A 22,931-nucleotide genomic window follows, 5' to 3' on the forward strand; every position below is an offset into this window, starting at 1 on the left:
CAACAATTGTGTCTCAGTCTGCTGATAGGGAGCACGTGAAAAATATTATTGGCTATGAGAAAGAAAATTCCACATTTGACAAATGGGTAGGTCTGATATTGATTTAGATAGGGTTTCAACTTTTTATTTTTAGCTAGAATAATTGAGATTTCTTACAAAAGTGGTAACATACATAACTGTTAGCTTAATGCATTGTAAAAGAAATAAAATTCAGACATGCAGACTGTCCAATTTGTCTATTTACATTAATAAAATCTACTCCAACAAAATTTTGGTAGATTATCCTGCAACCCAAATGAATGGAGCTATCACAACAATAACATTTTATTGACTCGGGATTTAAACCCATATTTTCAGTGCATTTTGATTTAAAAATGTTTTCATTCTAACCAAAAGTTCTGTTTTATCTTAATATCGAAAAAGCAAGCATAGTTTTTCACTTGTTCCTACTTACCTGTCCACTCTGATTTTAATTAAGGGATTAGTTGTGATGAAGTTAGCAGAACTCACACTTTTGCAAAACTAAGCAAACCATGTTCCTTATTTCTCTAATAACCAGTACGGTACAGATCTTTCCAATATTTATAAGTATATCAACTTTGATAGCAAACTTTGGTTGTACTAGGGAGTCTATGCAGTGAGGAACAGAAGGATGAAGGGAAGCTAGTACAATCATTCAAGATTCTGTATGGCACAATTGAACTTTTCAACCAACAATGGCACCAGGTGGCTAGCAGTCCTCTGGCAAAATAGAACCAATGAGTTTTGATTGAATGTAGAGGACATGCCAGATTCAGATACAGCCGCAAAAAGGGGCTTTTAAAAAAAACCTGTAGATTTTACATCGGAATTAACTCAGGAATCATTAAGACTGCATTTTTAATTTATGTATTCTTGATTGTGACATGTGGATTTAAAGCAGGATTTTCTTAATCAATTTTGCATATTGAAAAGAAAACAATGACATGGAATCCTATAGCATTTGAAAAGCTAACGAATCAATTATGGTGCAAACTTTTATTTGCCAGTACAAATGTACTGCGAGGCACAGAGAGAAGGAAAAGAATAAAATGAAACTCAGCGAAACAGATTTCTTAAAAAAGGAGAGAATGGTGGGGGGAGGGGAGAAAGCCTTATCAAATGGTTAAAAGATCCAATTAAGGCTGATGTGCCCCTATCCCAGCTAATAATAGCAAGGTAAAAAACTGTGATTGTTTCGCCACTCTAAGCCTGGGAGTAAATCTGCATGTCAATTCAAGGCCAGCAACTTTAGGCTGGGGCCTTTTCTTTTTCTGCTGAAGCCTGGCAGGTGGGTGGGTTCAACAAAATCCAGCCCCAATATTTCAGTAATTGTTGCGCTAAATGAGAGCAGAGAAGAGTATGTACAATTTGACTCTCAGAATTGTATCAAAGCCACAGATCCCAACTGTTGTGCCTCTTGTTTCAGGTATCTTGTTTGGAAAGTGGGGAAATATACCTGTACTTTCAGAAATACTCAAAGTATTTCTTGGGCTCTGCTTTGAGATGGAACCACAAGGAGAGAAAGAGAGCCCTGCAAAAATGCAATGAAGTATACACACCTTTTGGTCTTTTGGATAGAAAGGCAATGGTGTTACCTTTAGCACTAATGAAGAATTGACAAACTGTTCTTTTCTCTCTCCTCCATTACTGCATTTATGGTTGTACTATATGAGCGTTTGCTAACGGCATCCCCCCCTGAAACTTAATTGACAACCTTTCCCAAACACTCTCTTTATCTGATATATAAATATTATCTATTGCGCATGTGTCCTTTTCCAAGGAAAATGCTGCCCTCCCCTTCCAGCCATACATATAAATGTCCATCTCTTTTTGAAGGTTTCCCATCTCAGCTGCTGAGTAAATCACCTTATTTTTTTTGGTTAGACCATGGATTAGAGGATGGGGGCTTCTTACTTACACAGTAACAAAGTCCCCTTGTTGCACCATGCCTACCCTCTCACCATCAGGAAAACTCAGGTGCTGGTGGGAGATCCACCGACCTGAACCACGGTTTTCAGTAGCAGGCGCGCACACACACTCATCCGGGGGTTTGTGCAAGCTGGTTGCCTGCCTAGGGGCGATGGAAAGAGTCGAGAGGGAAGAGCTTGAGGCGGCGTTAAAGTGCTGTTATCTATTGTTAAAAAATAAAAAGGCAGCTAGATCCTGCACCCCCGCAAGGTCGTTAAGATAAGACCTGGATGCTAGCCCTTCTTTGCATGTTGGGTGGGGCCTGACTACTCTCTCTCTCTCTCTCTCTCTCTCTCGGCCCGTAAGAGGCTACTTAGTTAACATCCACTTACGTTGGGGGTGGGGGGTGGCGAGAGGAGAGAAATCTCCCAAAAGCCGATCCTGATTTACACTTGAATTTCCTTCAACCAGATAGACTTCGCTTTTCCCGACAGCTCGCGCCCTGGGACTTGTGAACGTTTGGAAAGAAACAGGTTAGTTTGGGTTTTCATGGTTCCCCCACCCCTCCTGTATAGATGATGATGATGATGATGATGATGGTGATGATTAAATGATTCCCAATTTGCCCCCTAAAAGTCCAAAGTCTCTCATTCGAAGTAGCTCCCTTTCCCCCCCCCTCCCTTCTTTGATCCGTCTCGCCGGCTTCTTTTTCCAGGCCAGACGCTGCCAAAGGGAAGCCTGCAAAGTAGAGGCCGCGGGGGTAGTTTGGGAAGGCAGAGAGGGCTTCCCCAACCACCGCCACTCGTGCCTTCCTGGATCGAATGGAAGAGAAATATATTCCCTTCTCTCCGGTTTCTTCGACAGCCATTCCGAAGTGGTATGGGCGCCCTTTTTGGGGGGGAAAAGATTGGGCTACGTCTACGTTTTTAACGCTTTGGATGCGTGGAGTCTCCTTGTTTTTGAATGCCCCTTTAAATATATACATATATAATTGAATCAGTCAAATCGGTATGGTTCTCTCCCCCACTTTGGGGACCGGGTCTTTCCCAAATTCAGCCTCCATGCCTTTTTTTTTAAAAAAAAATTTTTCCAACGGGTGCAGCGTGCCCTACGTGGGCTCAGGAGCATGGGGGTAAGGAAGATGGGTTTTCTTTCATGACTGGGATCTTAAGAAAAGATCCAGAGGCTTCCGTGCCAGCTTTCTCTCTTCCAAGGTCGAGGAGAAGGGGGCCCAGCTGGACGGATCTTCCTCCCCCTCAAGATTTTGTTTCAACCAGATTTCGAGGCAGCAGCACCGAGTGGCGTCTGTGTATTTATTTATTTTTTTAAATGTCCCTGTTGGGGAATGGCTCAGGATCGCGTGGCAAGAAGAAGCGCGGCATTCGCCCTTGGCTAGGGGAAGTCAAACTAGGAAGGTGTTGCGCTTGGCTCGGGTTTACCGGACAGGTTCAACCTGTAAGCCCAATTCACGAGCTCTTTTCAACCAAAGGGGAAGGGGGTGGGTGGGTGGGAAGGATCGGGGCCGGAGTTTACACAGCTCGGTTGCGAAGGTTGGCAACTCGTCTGCCAGGGCCCCGCCGGCGACGGCCTGAAGCGCAAAACACCGCAATAAGGTCTCGGCTATTGGATGAAAGAACGGACGTGACTGCGACTCCTTCTCACGTGCAATTTGAATCGGATTGAAAGCTTCAGAGTGGCGCTTAAACCCGGTTGCTCAGTCTAATTCTGAACGTAAATGCATGACATAGATGTTTTAATTTGGACACGATAGCGGAAAGGGATGCTCTTTTTCTCTCTTCTTCTTCTTGGACTTCAAATAACCTTATGGTCACTTTAAATGTACATCAATCGGCATACATTAAAATGAAATTGCTTTGCATACAGCTCTCTAGATAAACATGACAAAAGACTACATTTCCTGAGACTAAATCAGAATCTTGCGGTTCTTCTATCTATATAGAATGCAATACTGCTTCAAAGTGGAACCAGAGGAGAGGATGATAGACTATGAATTCTACTTTAGCAGGCCACCAAGACAACAGATTCTAGGAAGAAAGGGATAAAAACTGCTGTTCCTAAGGGCAGATTTTCAGATTCCACTTTGAAGCAGTATTGCATTCAGCACTAGGGGATGAAATGGATTTTGAAGTCCATTAACCCAGGTACAATATCGAGTATGATCTTGCTAGCTTCAAAAAATCCCATCTAATCACATTCTTAATCGTTCATCTAATATCATCCAGAGATGGCTAACTAACCATCCAGGGATTGTACATGCAATTGACCAAGTGGGCTGTTGTTTTAAGGAATTTGCCTTGAAAAGTCAGCCCTGAAGTTCAGAGAAGCTGAAACATGAGTGCCCATCTGAAAATAAACTATAAAACATCTTTAATCGGATTTAAGCCTCTATATGCTATAGTAATGCATTCCGGAATGCCAATTTTAATATGAGAGCAAATTGGAAAGACAGAAAGAATAACCCCTCCAAATTAAATAAATAAATAAAAGCAATTGGGGAAGTCAATTCCAGAGAAGGAATATCCTCTGCAGACAACCCCTCCCATAAATGGAAGTAATCTTGCGCACCTTCCAGTTTCAAAGAGAAAAGAAACTGATTGTAACTTTCACTGGAGAAGAGACCAGGTGACATTACCAATTTCCAAGAACACCTAATCCCATAGGACTGGCCTCTTCTTTGGATTCAATCGAGCAGAAAATAATAACTCTCCATCCCCTTTTCCTCTTCGCCCTTTATATGTTAAACACACTTTAGAGATATTTCTATATTTTGAGACTTAAGCAGATTGACTTAGCTTCCTTTAAAATGCTTATTGAAGACGGTTTCCACCTTCCCATCAACAGAATGAAAGGCATAGGTTTCGTGCAGCTAGATCTTTGCAAATACAGTATTGAGGTAAAATATAAAACAAGGGTTTATATTTACTTTCTCCTTTTTAAAGGGCCAAAATCCCTTTAATGACTGCAAATTTTACCTGTTCTGAATCCTAAAGTGATGAGATCCAGCCTTGCCTGTCATACCTGGCCTCTTGAGCAACATACCCTACCCCCCAAGATTCATACAGCCCACCTACTCTGACCTTATTTAAACAAATCCTTAAAACTCGGCTATATCCCCAGGATTTTGGGTACAGTGGATGATGGATCCTTTGGATGATGCTGTTTTTTTTTTTTCTTAAACGATTGTTACTTTTTTCGCAGATTTTCAGTTGGGGTGTTTTTGTCTTTTTGTCATTCCATTTTATAAGCCTTTGACTGTTGTAACTGATTAAGTGGTCTATAAATTTCTTAAGTAAATAAATACAGCAAATGTTTGGTTTCTTTGTGCCAACAGAAAGCAGTGATTCCAGGGATGGTTTTTGGTCTGCTGTGTAATTAAAGATACAAGTGTCTTAGAAGAAAACACTTTTGGAGAATGGAAGGTAACGAAATAAAATGAAATTGATAGTCTACAAATGCACACTTTTAGCAGGAGACAAAATAAACTAATGATGACTCTTCAACAGGAAATGGTTTTGTTTAGCAGATGGATGCTATTACATTCTTTTGGAGAAAAAGGACCATTTCTAAAAATACATTTCAATAAAGCCAATGCTAGCCAAACTGGAAAGTTATAAGCTCTGAATTAACTTTTTATATGCCAGGCCACAGGAAAGTAGTTGGGTATCCTAATTTAATATTAAAACTAATATGGTTTTAGTATTTCCATTTTTCTTTTCCAAATCATACCAGAATAAATAAATTTTGAGGATTATTCTATCTTAGTTTGCCATTGAACAGTTCAAGACATGATTGAGTCTTCCTCCTAATTATTATTTTTAATAATATTAATTTTACAAGCATTCCAATGAAAATGTATATCATAATTGTGAATATAAACTATAAACATTTATATGAGAGGCATTTAAAAAAAATATTTTTGGAGTAAGTAGGGTTAATTAATCAGGACTACAGAAGTCCAAAAAAACTACTAGGGAGACATAGAATAAATATTCTAGCTCCCTCAAGCCACTTATTAAATGTGTGGAGACATGCAATCCAGATCAAAAGTAAAATTTAATTTTAATCTTTTTTAGTACTTTAAAATTTTACTTTAATTTTTTTTTAAATTTAATATTTTTACATTTAAAATTAAATTTAAAATTAAATTTTACTGTATTGCTTTAATATAACTACAAAGAATAACAGAGTTTTGTGAATATAAATAAAGAAAAGTAACAAAGACATAAAAGCAAAAATTAAGATATACCAATAACGATACCTCTGTGGAAATTTACTAGAAATAAATTATCAAATAAAAACCTGAATCTTAACTATGTGAAATTATATTGTTTGTCTTTTCTTTATGCTGATAAAAAGGGTATTTCAAAGCTTGATAGTTGACTAGGCCATCAGTTCAACCTTTGGTATCTGATACGCAAATGTCTTTCCAAGAACAGAAGACAAGTCACTTAGCAACAATCTAAGGCTAATCCAAAATTCCTTACATATAGATACATTCCCTGTTTATAGAACATAATTTAGCAACACATTAACACCTTTAAAACTTAACTTTCTTCCAACACCCTGGTTGGAATATTTAATAAATACAAAGCAACCAAACTGTATAAAGCATGTCTACTCAAATACCTTCAAATGTACATCAATAGATAAATCAGTAGGTAACATCAGTAGGTCAAAACCATTTGGGAATATTCATTATTAAACCTAAAAGGAATTTTTGGTTAATTTCTCTTTATTGTATGAAACATTTAACTTTTTTGAAAATCAGAGCTATTAAGTTGGCAAACTGGGCAACTTCAATTCTCTAGTCTAAATTTCTTCTAAATTATCCATGTTTATTTTAGTAAATTTTGATTGTTGAATTCCCTGAATTTTTGACTTTGTCTCTAAAACCTGCAGGGGTTTCTGAGACAGCCTAGTGGTTCTAAATATAAGATTAATATGCTAAATCTAAATCTGATCTGATTTTGATTTTCCTCCTAAAAGCCTGCTGCCTAGGATTCCTGAGCCCCCACTCCTCCTTCTTCTTCCTCCTTTTCCTCTTCCTCTCCCCCCCCCTTCTCCTTAACTTAGATCATCCAATGCATCCATTTAAACCTGGAGACTGGGTGTTTTTAAAGAAGTTGGGATCGATGGCCACCTTGGATGAGAAGTGGAAGGCACCATTTTAAGTTCTCCTTCTTCCTTGATGTTCCAATTTACATTTTATTTTTTTTACTCTTAAAGTAGAAAGCATCCTTGCTTTGTAAAAAATGATTGATGTAGAAATAGTGGAGAATATTCAGACTATGTTCCCTGTAAAATATGGGTGTATTGCTAATAATGATTCATTACCTTTTTGTGGTTTGGAGAATCATAAAAACTGGGTGGGCATTGTCTTTCTGTAGAAGGATTCCTGGGATTTTAAGACCAAGTGCACATCTGCATATCCCATTAAAATGTTGCCAGTTTTTAAAAATTACTTTAATAAATTTACAATTAAAAAGATAAAAATATATACAAACTAAAAATAATTAAAAATTGCAGAATAGGAAAAATAGGATAATTACAAAGAATAAAAATGTATAGTAAAGAAAATAACTTCCCCTTTAACACAAGTACAAACTATTTTAGTAACTTTTTACCTTTTTTTTTTTTTGAAGATTAATTCTTTCCATAACTCATCTCTTATCTATAAACAAATTCTTAAAACTCATCATTTCAGTCCTGATCAGCAAAAGTCTGTTAAGGGTTAGCAGAAATAACAGCACATCTATTTGATCAAATAAACCAAAATTTTATTTGTTCTTTTTTACTTTTAATAATTTGAATCCTGACCCTTCAAATAATGTCTTAGAACTTTATTTCTTTTCATTTACAATTGTTCCTTCTCACAAAATCCTTCAATCCTTTTTAACAATTCCCTTTTGCAATTTCAATAATAGGAAAGTTATCCAGGTCACTCTTTTGGTTTGTTATTTGTATATCCCTTTAAATTATTAAGATACAAATCAGTTTCATTTACATGTCCAGTGTAGCATCTTTTTCCATATCATTCTTCTAGCCTGTCATTTTTAAATCCATTTTCTGATAAGTCTCAGTCTTGTCGGATAAAATAGATTTCTCTTCCATAACTCCTTTTAAACAAAATCAAAAGTTAAAGGGCCATTGTTCAAAAATATCCTTCAGTATGTTCAATGTTAAAATAGTTTCCTCCATTCTTATTATATGTTATTCTCCTTTCACTGTAATCTTTAGTTCCCTCTAGTTCCCTCTAATGTCCAATCTTAAAAATCCCATCCTATCACATTGTAGACAATCTCATGAGCTCTCCTGAATGGGAGAGAAATTATGAAGAGCTTGCCAGCTCTTCATTCTGCCACAATCATCGCCATTTTCACCATTTTTCTCCTGGAAGTCAAATCCTTCCAGATTTTTTAAAATTAAAAGTGTTGAGGTCAGCATATGAATTTCAAAGGTTTGTGATGGTACTTGGTTGAAAGAAAATTGTGGGAACAGGCATGAAGAGAATAGATTCAAGAAAAGCAGGGTTACTGCTCAGTTCAGGAGACAATGTGCATGAATTAATTACTGAGCTGGCTTGGATAATTTACATACATTAAAGTAGATTTTATTGAAATTGCCCCCACCCCATATTCTAATTTCACATCCTCATTGGATTAAATAAGAGATGCACCTCTTTATACTTTTCATGAAAAAATGAGTACTAATTAGTAGATGAAATAGATGAAGGAATGGCAGAATCTGGGGATGGGGTTAAAAAAGGGTTCAGCCTAGAATCCCTATGTAGCCATGGGCTGAGTTCACTCCCCTTAAATTCAGTTGATACTTATCTAACTCCAAGCAGGTGCCAACCATTAGTCGAGAAAATTCCTATGTATAGCAATAAATTAATTTAATTGGATCTTCACATGTAGACCTGGTCTTTCCTGACTGACAAAAAAAAAGCTGTTTCATAGTTTTACAAGTTCAATCAAGTAATTTTAGTTATGTAATAAATTAAAATCCAAAAGGTTTATTGACCAAGGTGTGGCATTTGGTTTTATATCCCTGTTATTTAGTAACCATAGTTTTTGAAACCCAATTGTCAGTAAATCAGTGCTGCCTCCCACACACACGAAGCCCCCACTTTGCTTCCAGAGAACTGGCAGCTTTTGAATTATTTCTCCAATTTGCTTCTGTGCAACTGCTTTGAAAATGAAAAGAAAATTCATATCCAATCTCTTCCTCCTCAAAAAGAAACCTGAGGCGATTTGCTAAAATATTCATGCCCAGGACCAGAGAACAAGAGCAATTGAATGAGACACAGTTTGGAAAAAACTGTTCCCTTACATTTCACAGATTCTTTGTTTCCTAATTGTTGGTCACTCAGTGAGGCTCCGGGCACAGTAGTTGCTGTTGTAATGGAAGTGCTGTCTCCTCCTTGGTCCTCAGGAATGTCATAGGTCAGAGAGTTAGGCTGCTCATTTATTTTTCTTCCTCTCTTCAATTGTGTCCAATTCTCAGAGATCACTTGGAAAAGTCCCTGTAATTTTCTTGGCAAGGTTTTTCAGAAGTGACTTGCCATTGCCTTTTTCCTAGGGCTAAGAGAAACTGACTGGCTCAAGGTCACCCAGTTGGCTTTGTGCCTAAGGCACAAAGGGATTAGAACTCCCAGTTGCTAGTCCGATGCCTTAACCACTACACCTGGCTCTTCTTAACCACTACATCAAACGATATTTGGACAGAAAGGTGCAAGCAAAATATTTATATTGCAGGTGAATAACACATTATGCGCCACTGTGGCACAGTGGTTAGAGTGCAGTACTGCAGGCTACTTTGGCTGAGTGCCGGCTGACTGCAATTTGGCAGTTCAAATCTCCTCAGGCTCAAAGTTGACTCAGCCATCCATCCTTCCAAAATGGGTAAAATGAGGACTCAGATTGTTGGGGGCAATATGCTGACTCTGTAAACCGCTTAAAGGGCTGTAAACACTATAAAGCGATATATAAGTCTAAGTGCTATTGCTATTTATTGATCCAGTTGTTTGTTTGTTTTGTGTCTTCAAGTCAGTGTTAACTCCTGGCAACAGCCTAGGCTAATCCCTGCAGTTTTTCTAGCAAGATTTGCCCTTGCCTCCTTCTTAGGATTGGAGATAGTGACTGGTCCAAAGTCACCCAGCTGGTTTTGTGTCTAAGGCAGGACTAGAACTGATGGTCCACTGTTTTCTAGCCTGCTACCTTAATCACTGTACCAAATTTAGAAGACCCAAATTTATACAAGTGTTAATGGGTTTAGTTTAAAGAGCTTCTTATTTATTAGATTTCTATCAAGTTGAAGAATGAAATAGCCCAACTGATAATACAAATATAAAACTGTCTAAAATCATGAAAAGGATCACAAGGTTCAAAGTTCAAAGCAAAAACAAAACAAAACACCCTAGCTGCAGAGCAGGCACATTTACTAGAGAAGGAAAGCAAAATTTTGTTGAAAGTTTTGCTTAAAAAAAATTAAAAAGCCAGCCGGGTTTTCTGCTGCCATCTAGTGGCCACCTGGATTTTTGCAGGGCAGATCTGGTTGCTTAACCAAGACCAGAGTATGAATGCAATTAACATTGCAATTGCCTATATTAGAAAGATATTTGAAAAGGCTTGATAAGCAGTCTCTCCAGCAGATCTGTACTTTGGCTCCTTGCTCCTTTATATCAAGTCCAAAAGTCAGTAGAATCTGAGGATGAGATTATGACCTCCCATTCTGTGGGATCAGGCAAGGAATATACCATTTCCTCCAATCTGGTACCCTCTTGCTTTTAGATTTCCTACAGTTCCCTGCCAGCATGGAGTCCAGTATGTCAAGAGGGCAACAGATCGGGAATGGCTTCTGCAAGCTTCAGGGCTCTCTTCTCTGTGAGCAGCCACAGAACTATGACAGCATATAATCAGAAAGGAAAACAATTCTGATTTCTGGGTGCATTATTGCACTGTAAATCAGTGTTTCTCAACCTTGGCAGCTTGAAGATGTTGTGGACTTCAGTTCCAAGAATTCCCCAGTGAGCATGCTGGCTGGGGAATTCTAGGAATTAAAGCCCACACATCTACAAGCAGTCAAGGTTGAAAAACACTGCTGTAAACACATACAAGATATTCAAGGTTTCCCAGCTGCAGCTTTGGTTAGGAATAGATTCCATGTAAAAAGGGCATCCTGACCTAAATTAACTGATCATTTGTTCCAGATTACTTATGTCAGAATGCTTATGACCCTGGAAAGTTTGGATCTTTGTCCCAACTGCTACAGCTTCCATGGCTTAGGCCACGAAGCTTACTCCAGGCCTGTGAGATCTAGAATGTGTGTTGCCTGGCAACACTACAGCTATTCCTACATCAATTAGAGACCTGGAGGTGAGGGGAAATACTAGAAGTACCACGCTTTAGCAAATTACATATTAGAAAGTTCTTTTCATTGACTTTCACTTCTATCTCAATCTTTAAATCTTAGAAACTCTCATGGAGGCAGCAGCCACAAAAGATAAGATGGCTGTGCATCCCAATGACACAGAAAAGCCAAAATCTTGCAGGGAGAAGTTTCTTCAAGCATGGAATGAAAAGCTGAAACTCCAGCCATGTCCCATATTGTATTCTCAAACGCTAGCATCTCAGTCGGTAGTTGATATTTCTGTCCAGGAAAAGCGAACAAGGAACAACAAGGCCCTGTCAGATTTAAAAACAAGGGCCTCATTGCAACATAATGAAAATGCCGTTTACTTTGTGAAAGTAATGCCTCTTCCTCCAGAGCAAATGCATCCAACTCTTGGGGGTGTATATGTAGGTGAACACTGCCCACAGCAAGATACTGTGGCATCTTGGCATAGCAACCATGATGCTACAGACAAGAAGGTGCCAAGTGGATCCATGAAAAATGTTGAAGAGGAACTCCTACAGATTTGCGTTTCTGATTTACTGATGGAGTCTCCAGTGCGGAAGAGGCCCAGATTGCTGCCACCTCACCGAAAGATGCATGTGGAAGTATGGAAGAAAGAGGCCTCACCCCCATTGCAGGAGCATGCAAGAAATCCAGTCCCGTTGGCATACAATCACCTGGTAGATACCATGTCAATGACTAATCTTGCTGACCTCCCTGAAGTGGAATCTTTTTATCGCAGGTTTAATCCTAAATTAAAACAAAGTTATGATAGGAAGAACAGTCCAATCCAATCAGGAACCAACGGCTTTTTGCTTGTCAGGAACACAGACGTTTCTACCTCTCAAGAGACTGTCAGAAAAATTGCCAAGCAACATCAGCAACTGAACTCAAAGAGTTCTCCCTTACCTGATCTTATGGTGGCAAACATAGAATCCATGAACTCTCAAAATATCCACCTGCCACCAAAGAAACGATACACTCATGGCTGTCTCTAAGAGACCTGTGGCTAAGTAGGCTGCATTTATGCTAGATGTGCCTAAGACCAAAGCTTTTAACAAATCTTCCAAATAATAACTATAAATGAATATATATTAGATATTTTAGAGTGCTTAGTGTAAGATGTTACTTTTGTATTTTTGAAATAAATGTTTACAAGATGTAATTGAAATTGGTTTTCATTCATTCTTAGTAGCTTTAGAAATAGGATATTAATTTCTCCCCTTTCCACCTGCCAAAACAAGATACTTTGAAAAACACTCCTGTCCACAGTGTGGCTCCAACAGCGGTGAAATTGAATTGTCCATTCTTACTTGCTCACAAACAGGAATTATTTCAGAATGTAAGGGATATTGTAGAAATGTAGAATGTAATCTTCTGTATATAAAATGTGACACAATAACATGTGCATTTTTTAAATACTTTTTTCAAGTTTGATGTCACTTTATTGGCCAAGAAAAGAATCTTGTATTCTAAAATAAGAACGTGTAAATGTCCCTTATACCTACCTAGTTCTGTACTATCTCATGTTTTCAGGCTGTAGTCTGAAACAGAGGAATTGAATCTGGGAGAGTGAGTACAAATCAGAGGTGTACCCCTGACATTTTCAGCCTTTTACTTTGTTTCATCTGGTAAACATTGTTTTCTAAAGAGAAAAGCAGTGGCATATATTTTTCACAATGGATATAGGAAATAAGAATATTTGTCTACAGTTTCATATTCCCCTTTAAGTTGCTTTTCATCAGCTTACATCATTCAACTTTGGTATTACTTGAATTTTATTCATTTTTTTTTAGTAGTTGCAGTCCCTACTCCCTATGCAAGAACCACATATAAAGAGGACTGAAATAATCCCTAGGCATTCTGGGAAACAAGATAGTATTGGAAAGAGGCAAATTCCTCTGATTCACTGGGATATAAACAAGAGAGGAAGAAAAGCACAATTAGACTTGCAAGGCTGACAGCAGCCCTTTAAAGTAGACAAGCTTGGGAAGATATCACAGGAAGACTACAACTATATTTCATTGAACATAACAAGTTATACATGTTTTATAACAAAGCCTTGAGCAAGACCACTTGTTAGTCACTGAGGTGTTTACTAAAGTTCACTGGACCACAGGAAATGGGAATCACGTTGTCCTGTACCTCAGATCATAGTTTATGTTTCTCAGTCTTGGCAAGAATAATTTGGGTCACTGTTCAACATACCAGTACCATTTTCTCTAGAGCAGTGGTGGCAAACGTTTTGGGCTTGGCATGTCAACATTTCAGAAATGCCGATCTTGAGTCTGCTGGCATGCCAGATGGTGTCCCGAAACAAAAGAGAAACAATTCTTTACGTGTTCATTTATTTTAAAAAATACAATCCAATTGTGTGTGATTCCCAGGATCTACTGTGCACTGCTTAATTTCAGGCAATGTACTACTCTTTGTTCACAAGTCCCTGTGGCCTACCTAAGGTTGCTCACACAATTCTTTCATTCTTGAAGTGGCTTCAGAAAATGATCTTTCACGGCCTCTGCAGCCTCAGAAAACTATACAAAAGCATACCTCTTTTCCAAACAATTTTTAGGGGGTTGTGGCTCAATAAGAGCATTACTTTATCAGGAGACCTCTTCAATCTTAAAAAATCACAGTAGAATGGGGTAGGCGTTCAAAACTAGTTGTTGGGTGTTGGTGAACACTAGAATGTCACCCAAAACATTGTGGCATGTTGCCTTTGACCGACTTGTCACCATCACTGTCCTAGAGAAGCACTATATTATATAATCCTTTGCATAGAATTTGGAAATAAAGTTAACTGACAAAGATCCAGTCAAGGTAGTTATGTGGAATTTACTGAATTAGATTTACTTTCAATGGATTGTAACAGGGCCCACAATTACACAGAAAAAATGCATTAGTGATTGTAATGAAAACTTGTTATATATTTGGCCTACAGCATCTCTTCAACATGGAAAACATGTACTTTGAAATATACAGTATTTGGAGAAACTGCATACCGTATTTATCGGCGTATAACACGCACAGGCGTATAACACGCATCTTCATTTTAAGAGGGAAATTTCAGGAAAAAAATGCGGCTGTGATAATATGCGGCGGGCGCAGCGCTGACATCACGTCATGACGCTGCGCCGCCGCTTAGGCACTATTGGGAACGGGATCCCTTAAAGAGGATTCCGCCTTGACATCGGCGTATAACACGCATACATCATTTGCCCCCTATTTTCAGGGGGAAAAAGTGCGTGTTATACGCCGATAACTACGGTATATGAAAAGGGATTTTGCAAAACTACTTGTGAAGGAATGGTTTAGATTATTTTAAATTTAAAGTTAAAAGGATAGCAAAACATGAAAAAAAAATCAAAACATTCGGAATTTATAGACATTCTAAACATAAAAAAAAAAATTTCTTGGCCACAAGAAAAAATAAGTAAAGGTACTGTTTTATTTCAAGAAAAATTAATGTAGTGTTCACATACAAATCAAGTTAAATTTGATTAGATTGCTCACATCTGAACAGCTACAAAAATAATCTACCCAGTCTGCCAAATCATTTAACAGTACTGCAATACCACAAAAACTTCATTGGAGCAGCCACAGGGATTTAAAGTGACATATATTATTTCAATCATTTTTTAAAAAGCACACTTCTAAAATATGCCTCTGTTAAACACCCATTATGATTTTAAAAATGTACAAAAAATAATAATCTTAGTGGAAACAGTACTTATCCTTAAAAGTCTGTTTCCAAAACAGTAATTTTTATAATTTAAAACCCATCCCAGTACAAATATATATATATATATATATATTTAAAAAGGAAATAAATTGTGCAAACACTTGAAGAATTGCAAAACACAGATCCAGAGGCATAAAAAGGAAGATGCTAGAGTGGTTCCAGCCTCTTCACAAGGCGGATAACTCAAGATAGGTACGAGCTTCAGGTGAGGCACAATGAGGAAAAAGATGCAGCCCTTCCATTTTATCCAAAGCCCTGGCCAGGGGATGCTTCTCAGCCCCGACGATGATGGACCTACGACAGTCGTGTTATGGCACTCCTTTTAAATGCCCAAACCTCACAAACGACACACCAAGGCACAATCATTCTGTTGGAAAGAAAAAAGCAGTTACTCCACATAACTTGAACATTTAACATATCATTATTCAATTTACAACAATCTGCCAACCTAGTGTGATAACCAGGTGTGAGGGATTTAGAAATTCTATGATTTCTAGCTAGTTTATACGGTCAGTTGACTAATGAAACACTGAATTGATCTGGGCCAATGCAGGTACTGACCACATGAGTGAGTAACTCTGGATATTGTGGTCTCAGCACACCTAACTAGCTTGGGCCAGGCTGTGTATTTAATATCTGTAGATTTTAAAGACCTGTAAGAGAAATAATCTATGTACTACTTGCTGGTATTTCCTCAAGCTCAAATTCTGTATCAGTGACACCATTTAACTTATCTTTTTATTTACACAATGGTGTTTGATTCATCCAACAACTTCTAACTGGGCTGAGATAGTAAGAAACTAGTCCAAGAAATGCCAACGCCATCCCTCTAGCAGCTCCTGCTAGAAGCGTTCGACTGTTGCTATGCCTTTTGGAGAAAGGAACTAAACTATTCTTCCCAGAAGGAAAAGAGAGGGCCAAAAGGCTCTCTTGGTATGTTGGGTTTTGTAGTAAATTCTGGCTAAGTTCCCAGTAGCCTGTCTTAAAGAGAGAAAAAGAATGTAGGATGAAAATGAGGAATAAATCCTCTCCATTCATTTGAAGAAAAATAAGAGTCTGGGAAAAAAAATACTGAACAGTCTTGTTGACAACCATAATGTCAAGAATTGTCATGACAAGGCTGTCTTTCAAGAGCAAAATAGGTTTTAAAAACAGCCTTTTCTTCTTCTGGATATAACAAGATCTAAGATTTCTGTCAAGATATCAGGATCCAGTAAGTGGACAAGGAACTTAAAAAAAAACCTGTGACTTTGTGGCTGTATATACTGACTGCAGCAACAATTCTGTATGCTTAAAGGGGAAAAGATTAATCCTCACAATAAAGTATGGATGGAGAAACTGGTGAGGCTAGCAGAAATGGCTGTATCAAATGCTTTAATTGAAAAATACATCCAGTTTTGTTTCTACTTGGAAACCACTTCTAGACTGAAGACAGGGGGAAAAATGAAATTTTGACTTTAGGATTTGCTGATTAGACAAATCTGTTGTTATAGAAGTGCCTAGTATGTTAGATATGTCGAAAAAGCAAGGTTGTACCTTATTATTTTTGTTCTACTGCTCTGAGAAAAATTGGAGGTTAACACATTTTTTCTTCTTTTTCTCTCTACCATACACTTCCCTCTTCCCCTTTTTTCCCTTCCCCATTTTCCTACTGTCTTTATTTTTGTTTGTATTTATATTATGAAAATTTAATAAACATTTTTTACAAAAAGGTATCGGGACACAATTCAGGCTTTCAGTGAGGCAAGGCAAGTTGGTGCCTACATTTCCTCCCACTCTGGTGCAAATTGCAGGGGTACTACAGCTGAAAAGGCATCTGGATATGAGGCCCAGACTGCTGAAATCCTCTCTAGAATAAAAAGAGCTCTGGAGATGCACATATGTTCCTTATTGGGAAGAAGAACAGCAGCATATAAATTTTACTAATAAATACGTACTCCTCAACAGCTGATTTTTGTGAGCAGATGGCAGAATTTGCCACTTGCAATTAACTGGGAATTGAGGTTCCATCCTGCTCTGAGCCCTAAATGCAGCCTTTTATGGATTTAAGCCATGACCAAACTTCACTCTGGAGTTTAATTTTTCGAACTGCCTCTTTAAGATTGAAAAACTTTCAGAACTGCAAGCCAACAAGTTGCTGGCAGAATTTTTTTTTAAGGGAACTGCATCTTTTCAGCTTTGTAAGATATTTATTTATTTTGATAACTTTTTGCAATATACAGCAAAGAAGTGGCTTTAGAGTTCTTTTTAGAGTTTAAACGCTAATGCTTCATGAAACTGGTTTAAAGAAAGATTTTGAAACTAATTAGAAAGAACCTTTCCTGTAGGAAGTCTGTTTTGTTTACATTTTTTGTGCAAAACAAGACTTTGAAGGTCTATTACTAAAGCACATGATAGGAAACACTTGATGTGTGGGCATATGAAGAAGTCCTTGAGCTTTTTAACTCTTAACTGGAACTAAACGTTGCTACTGAAAATGAACAAACTTCTTTGAAGACAACAAACTGGACTTTAAGGTGGACTTATTAAAACTTACAAAGTACCAAAATGAGATGAAAGTGTTGGATTTACGAGTAGAATTGGAAGATCATTTAAAAATTAAAAAGGACATTACAAACAATGTACCCTAAGAACAATATGAACTAGTCTTTTAAATTGAAATGTCAGAGATTTATTGGAATTAACTTCACAGAAATTACAAATTGACTTGGATAAAGATAAGAACTTCAACGGATGAAGAAAAAAGACTATAAGAAAACTGGAGTTAGAATTTTATCTATGGGACTTAAGGATGTCTGGAAGACAAAAGAGGAAAAAAACACTACAAAATTGGTTTATTTGTAGATAAATAATGATTTGCTATCTTTGGTGATATTTCATAGTTAGCTGGTTTGGAAATGTTCAGTGCTGCAATGGATTCATTTGTAATATTTATATTATCATTTTTGGATATGTAAGTAATGGGTTATTTCTTGTAATGTTTAATAGCTTTCAATTTTATTATTCTTTTTGAATATTTGTTAAGAAGAGGATATAAATTAAATGGAAAGAGGGGTTTTATACTTATGTTGTTAGTTATTTTTGTTAATTTTTACTGATTTTATTAATCTATAAGGAGAGCTAAAGATTTAGAGATGACGGAGATTGGATCCTGCAATTTAGAGATGAGTTTATAGACAATGGGATGAAGTACAGAATGAAGATGTATCTGGCTGTAATTTAACAGACACTCATAAATTGTTAATGTTCAATATGCTTGCTTTGGAAAAAGAGGAAAGTTTCTTTTTCTTACTATCTTTTGGGGGGATTTTTCCCCTTACTTTTCACACTTTCTTTATATATTTTTGTATTAGGTTTGTTATTTTTATCTGTTCAAAATAAACCACTATAACCATAATAAAAGTTATTGGGAAAAATTCATACTAGATGCAATTCTAGTTTGCTAACATTCTCAGGGTCAGAGAAAGTAGTTGTTTCCTATTGAAGGGGAACATTTTTATAAGACTGTTCAGCAGCCCGAATTGAAGAGTAGGAAGCAATATATTTTTGTAACAAGCCATAGTTGATTATGTTTCAATACCAATTACAAGTAAAAATATAGTCAACTTACCTCCTCCATTACTTAATGTATGTCCTACTTGGATTCTTCCTGAACTTCTATTGTAGTAACTCCTACCAAAAAGCAAAGAAAAACAAAAAAATAGGCAGCTTATGAAGTATCATTTTCATCTACAATATATAGTGGTAGTTTCTTTCCAAGCAAACATACATGCAAGTAATACATTGCAACAATACTTCATGGCTCTTTTGAGTGAGAAAAAGCAGCTGTATCTATCGAGACATTCAGTCACCCAAGGTCATGATTGATTAAAGAAGCAAAAGTTTTCAAAGAGAAAAATCAAGAAAGTTGCTTTTTGGAAAGGCACCTTTGCGACAAGAAGAGCTGTCTTTCTAAGAAAAATAAACTCTCCAATGTTACAAACTGAATTAATTGGAAAATTTAAAACCAAATTCATACAATTAACACCAATCAACTTTCCATGTTGTTCTCATTGGACACACACCTAATACGTATATATCATGCAGATATGCAATTTCACCGCCAGTTTGACACCCCTGACCTAGTTTATACATCTCAATGTCTTTTTACCACTTAAAAGCTCTTCATAAAATGAAAAATACATGCATCTCATCCAAATTGGCTGAAAGCTGTGTAATTAAAATCCAAATGGTAACAGCCCTCTTCCTTCAGAATATTTTATCTCCAAAAATACAAAAAAACATTATTGATCTTCCCTTTCCATTGCTATATCTGAACTAGTGACCTACCAAATTAATTCTTCAATGAGCATCACAAATATCGGTGTATCATACTCACCCTCTCCCATCTTCCAGAGTACTCTGGATTTCCTTCAGAACACCTGAAAGGAGGGGCAAAATAAGTCATGAGAAATCTAGCTGCCTATATTATCATAGCCTGGAAGAAATCTAGAAACAAGTGAATGTAACATTTTGGAGCTGCAGAACACTTTGTACACTGAAACCTCTCTGAAATTGTTTTGTAGGGCAGGTTAACATTATCCATTTCACAGATGTGGTAACTGACCATTGTGCCCAGAACAGAGACAAAGTAAATGTGGTTTGGTTTTTAAACATATCAGTAATTGAATTATGAAGGACAGTCGGAAATTATGTGATGCATGCAGATATGGCCAGCTATGCTAAATAATGCCTATTAGTTTTCTCAGATATATTATTAAGTCTGGTCTATTAAACATACAAAACATACAACTCAAAAAGAAATCTATTCAAGTTGTATGCCTTTGGGTGGAAAAAGAAGTAGTTGAAACTACATTAGTAAAAACATTCAGGATAATTTCCACAAAAAGTTCATTTCACAACCTTCTTTCTTACTTTCATCATTGAGGAGAGCGTGTTCCATCAGCCTACCAGTCATTCTTTCTGAAAAAGAATTAATATTAAAGCAACTAATTCTCAGTCTAGAGACAAAAATAGGACTTTGAGAGTGCATGTATCATCAACACAGAAAGAGAAAACAAATGTTTAAAAGTTATTAAAATGGATGACACCTCCTTAAATCCTCTGAACAATGAAGGCCATGACTTACTTCTGCATACCAAAACCCAATTTTGAAATTCGAAGCCACTGTAAATGACTACAATGATCCAGATATGAAGAGGAAAGGTGATTCAGACCATGCAGACATGGACATAGCCCCTATTAATTAACTGTTATTAGTATTACTACAGTAGTTGTTATGCTTTAATGCAGAGATCTCCAAACTTGGCAAGTTTAAGACTTGTGGACTTCAACTCCCAGAATTCTCCAGCCAGCATAGCTATGTTTGAGGACCCCTGCTTTAATGGTTCAACAAGAGTTAAACAAAAGAGCATTTAGCTATAATAAAAATAAGGTAAACCAACTGCTTAAACGTGAAGTGGGAAATGTAAAGTTGCCTGCTACCAACCTACTGATGAATTAGTCATAGGCATGAAATGGAGTGAAACATTACTGCTCCATTTTTTTCCCGGCCAAGAGATGATACCTGAAAAGGATGCTGAGGAGAGACTCTTGGAAACTTTAAGATATGTACGCTTCAATTCCCAGAATTCCCCAGATGATTGTAGAGTTTATTTAAATAACCAAAAATTAACTCTTAGTTAAGAAGACATGGGTGTGTAAGGGTGTGTGTGTGTGTGTGTGATGGTAAGTGTGTTTGTGCACGTAGATGGAGGTCATTTTTGATATAGTGATAAATTGTTTTCTTCCTTGCTGTTTCAGCTCTTTCGTGTGTGTGTGTGTGTGTGTGTGTGTGAGAGAGAGAGAGAGGGAGTGGGGGAGGGGGATTTTCATGAAGTTTTCCAAAATGTTTTATAAATGTTTTGGCTAATTTTTCTACAAGTATAGTACCCAGTTGTGTACGGATTACCACACTACCTATTCTTACGACTATGGGTTACAAAGCAAGGCAGCAAATTGTTCCAAGATCCCATCGTTTTCTATGACAGGCACAAAAGCAACTGAGTTTTAAGCACCATAGTTTACTTACCATCACCACCTGGTTCACCAGAGGTTTGTCTTGATTCCTTAATGCTGCTGCAAAAGAAGAAAAGAGCCAATGAGACCAATCGTTCAATAGTTCCGGCTCAGAACTTGATATATCAAGCAGTATTCTTCAGTCCTAACATTACAGCAAGCCATGTTTTATTCAAGTCACAACTTGTAACATATACAAAAAGAACACCTACAACATTCTGCTAGAGGTGAGTAGATTGGTTTTACAGATGAATCTATATTCTATTCACTTTTCGAGAGTTAGGAATCTCAGGCTTCATTTGCCCAGAAATGCACAACTGAGCAGCCTAAGGGTTAGGTTTGTAACCAGTTGCTTTGCAACTGGTTCACACTTATGGGGGTTCCGGCCAGGGGTGGGATTCAAATTTTTAACAACCGGTTCTGTGGGCGTGGCTTGGTTGGTGGGCATGGTTTGGTGATCATGTGACTGGGTGGACATGGCTTGGTGGTCATGTTATTGGCTGGGCGTGGACAACTCAATATCACTCACATCGAGGCACGCATCTCCTCGCCTGGCCTCTCGTGACTGTGGGGATGCTGCAACAGTAGTAAGTGTGAAAAATGGTCATAAGTCACTTTTTGCAGTGCCATTATAACTTTCAATGGTCACTCCACACAAGCAAAATACCAGCAAAGGAGGGGAAAAAACTCCAGAGACGTTCCTGAGACAGGAAGTCTAGTCCTGCCAAGAATGTAGTAAGGGTTAACGGAGAGGTAGTTTCTGTAAGCAACACCAGAATGTTTCCTTCCTGCCTTCCTTACAGGATTAGGCGAGTAATTTCTTCTAACAACCGGTTTTCCAAACTGCTTAGAATGTTAACATCCGGTTCTAGCGAAGAGGTGCGAACTGGTAGAATCCCATCCCTGGTTCCAGCATCCTGGAGTCATGTGATCATGATCTGCAACCTTCCCTACCAGCTTCCCACAAGCAAAGTTTTCTCTGGCAGGGAAGGACTCAATTTGCTTGGGTAAATCCCCACCCCCCACCCCATCCATGTACTCTCCTGAAACCTCTCTGGAGTTGTAGCATGTTTTGCCAGCAACCCACACTCCTTGTGAGGAGATGCTCACTTAATGACCCACAATCCTCGCTTGTTGCAATAGTGACTGCAGGGATTGATATCGCTAAGTGATATGATCATATGGTGCCTCACTTTATGACCACATTGCTTAGCAATGGAAATTCCAGTCTCAATTGCTGTCATAACTCAAGGACTACTTGCACTGGCTAAACTCTTATGAATCAGTTGATTGGATATCAGGGGACAAGCAGATGCATTGACACATTATGCGTCTGCAAAGAACAACATCTACTCAAATCTGTACCATATCAGACATGGATCTCTTTTGGTCGTAGGTCTTCCCACAGTTCTGTGAATTATATATTCCAAAAATTATAATAACATGAATGCATAGGCAATATTATCATGGTATTGTTCAATATCGGCTAGGCTCCTTAGGGATTTGGGTCTTCAACAACAAAACAAAAATATTAAAATATCAACCATGCTGTCAAATAAGTTATACTTTGTAATTGTTACAAAATAGTGTACTTGACTGACAGAAACTCTGACAGACATACTTTGATTTCTTTGAAGTCTTTTCTGTGCCAGCTGTGCTGTGCCCATGGCAGTTTTCTCTGTTTTCCAATGCTTTCACAAGACTTCGAGGTTCCACCAGCCACTTTGGCGAAAGGGAAAATCTTTCAAATTCTGATGGGGAGATGAGATAGAATCCTGCAGAGAAT

General features: G+C 37.6%; 1 protein-coding gene and 1 long non-coding RNA gene across 7 annotated transcripts in view; both read right to left on the reverse strand.

The window, feature by feature from the left end:
* Positions 1–14,165: 14,165 nt before the first annotated feature.
* On the reverse strand, positions 14,166–14,719 carry LOC148127001 (uncharacterized). Its single transcript, XR_015741805.1, has 2 exons — positions 14,610–14,719; positions 14,166–14,340 (listed from the first exon to the last, which is right to left on the reverse strand). It is a non-coding gene; the product is annotated as an uncharacterized LOC148127001 (long non-coding RNA).
* Positions 14,720–14,775: 56 nt separating this feature from the next.
* Positions 14,776–22,931, reverse strand: part of LLGL2 (LLGL scribble cell polarity complex component 2) — a 64,723-nt gene continuing 56,567 nt past the window's right edge. For 3 of the 6 annotated variants that reach the window (XM_087924872.1, XM_087924875.1, XM_087924873.1), the window contains exons 21-26: positions 22,767–22,920; positions 21,159–21,205; positions 19,991–20,050; positions 19,467–19,509; positions 18,699–18,760; positions 14,776–15,455 (exon numbers count right to left, since the gene is read on the reverse strand). In XM_087924872.1, the coding sequence (XP_087780998.1) occupies positions 15,451–15,455; positions 18,699–18,760; positions 19,467–19,509; positions 19,991–20,050; positions 21,159–21,205; positions 22,767–22,920 (371 nt within the window). In that variant the 3' untranslated portion in view covers positions 14,776–15,450. The remainder of the gene's footprint in view (positions 15,456–18,698; positions 18,761–19,466; positions 19,510–19,990; positions 20,051–21,158; positions 21,206–22,766; positions 22,921–22,931) is intronic. The other 3 variants (XM_087924876.1, XM_026701986.2, XM_087924871.1) reach the window with 3 other exon arrangements.

Source organism: Pseudonaja textilis, chromosome 2 (assembly GCF_049901715.1).
Source record: "Pseudonaja textilis isolate UNSWEBS1 chromosome 2, rPseTex1.2, whole genome shotgun sequence".
In the NCBI taxonomy this organism is placed as follows: domain Eukaryota; kingdom Metazoa; phylum Chordata; class Lepidosauria; order Squamata; family Elapidae; genus Pseudonaja; species Pseudonaja textilis.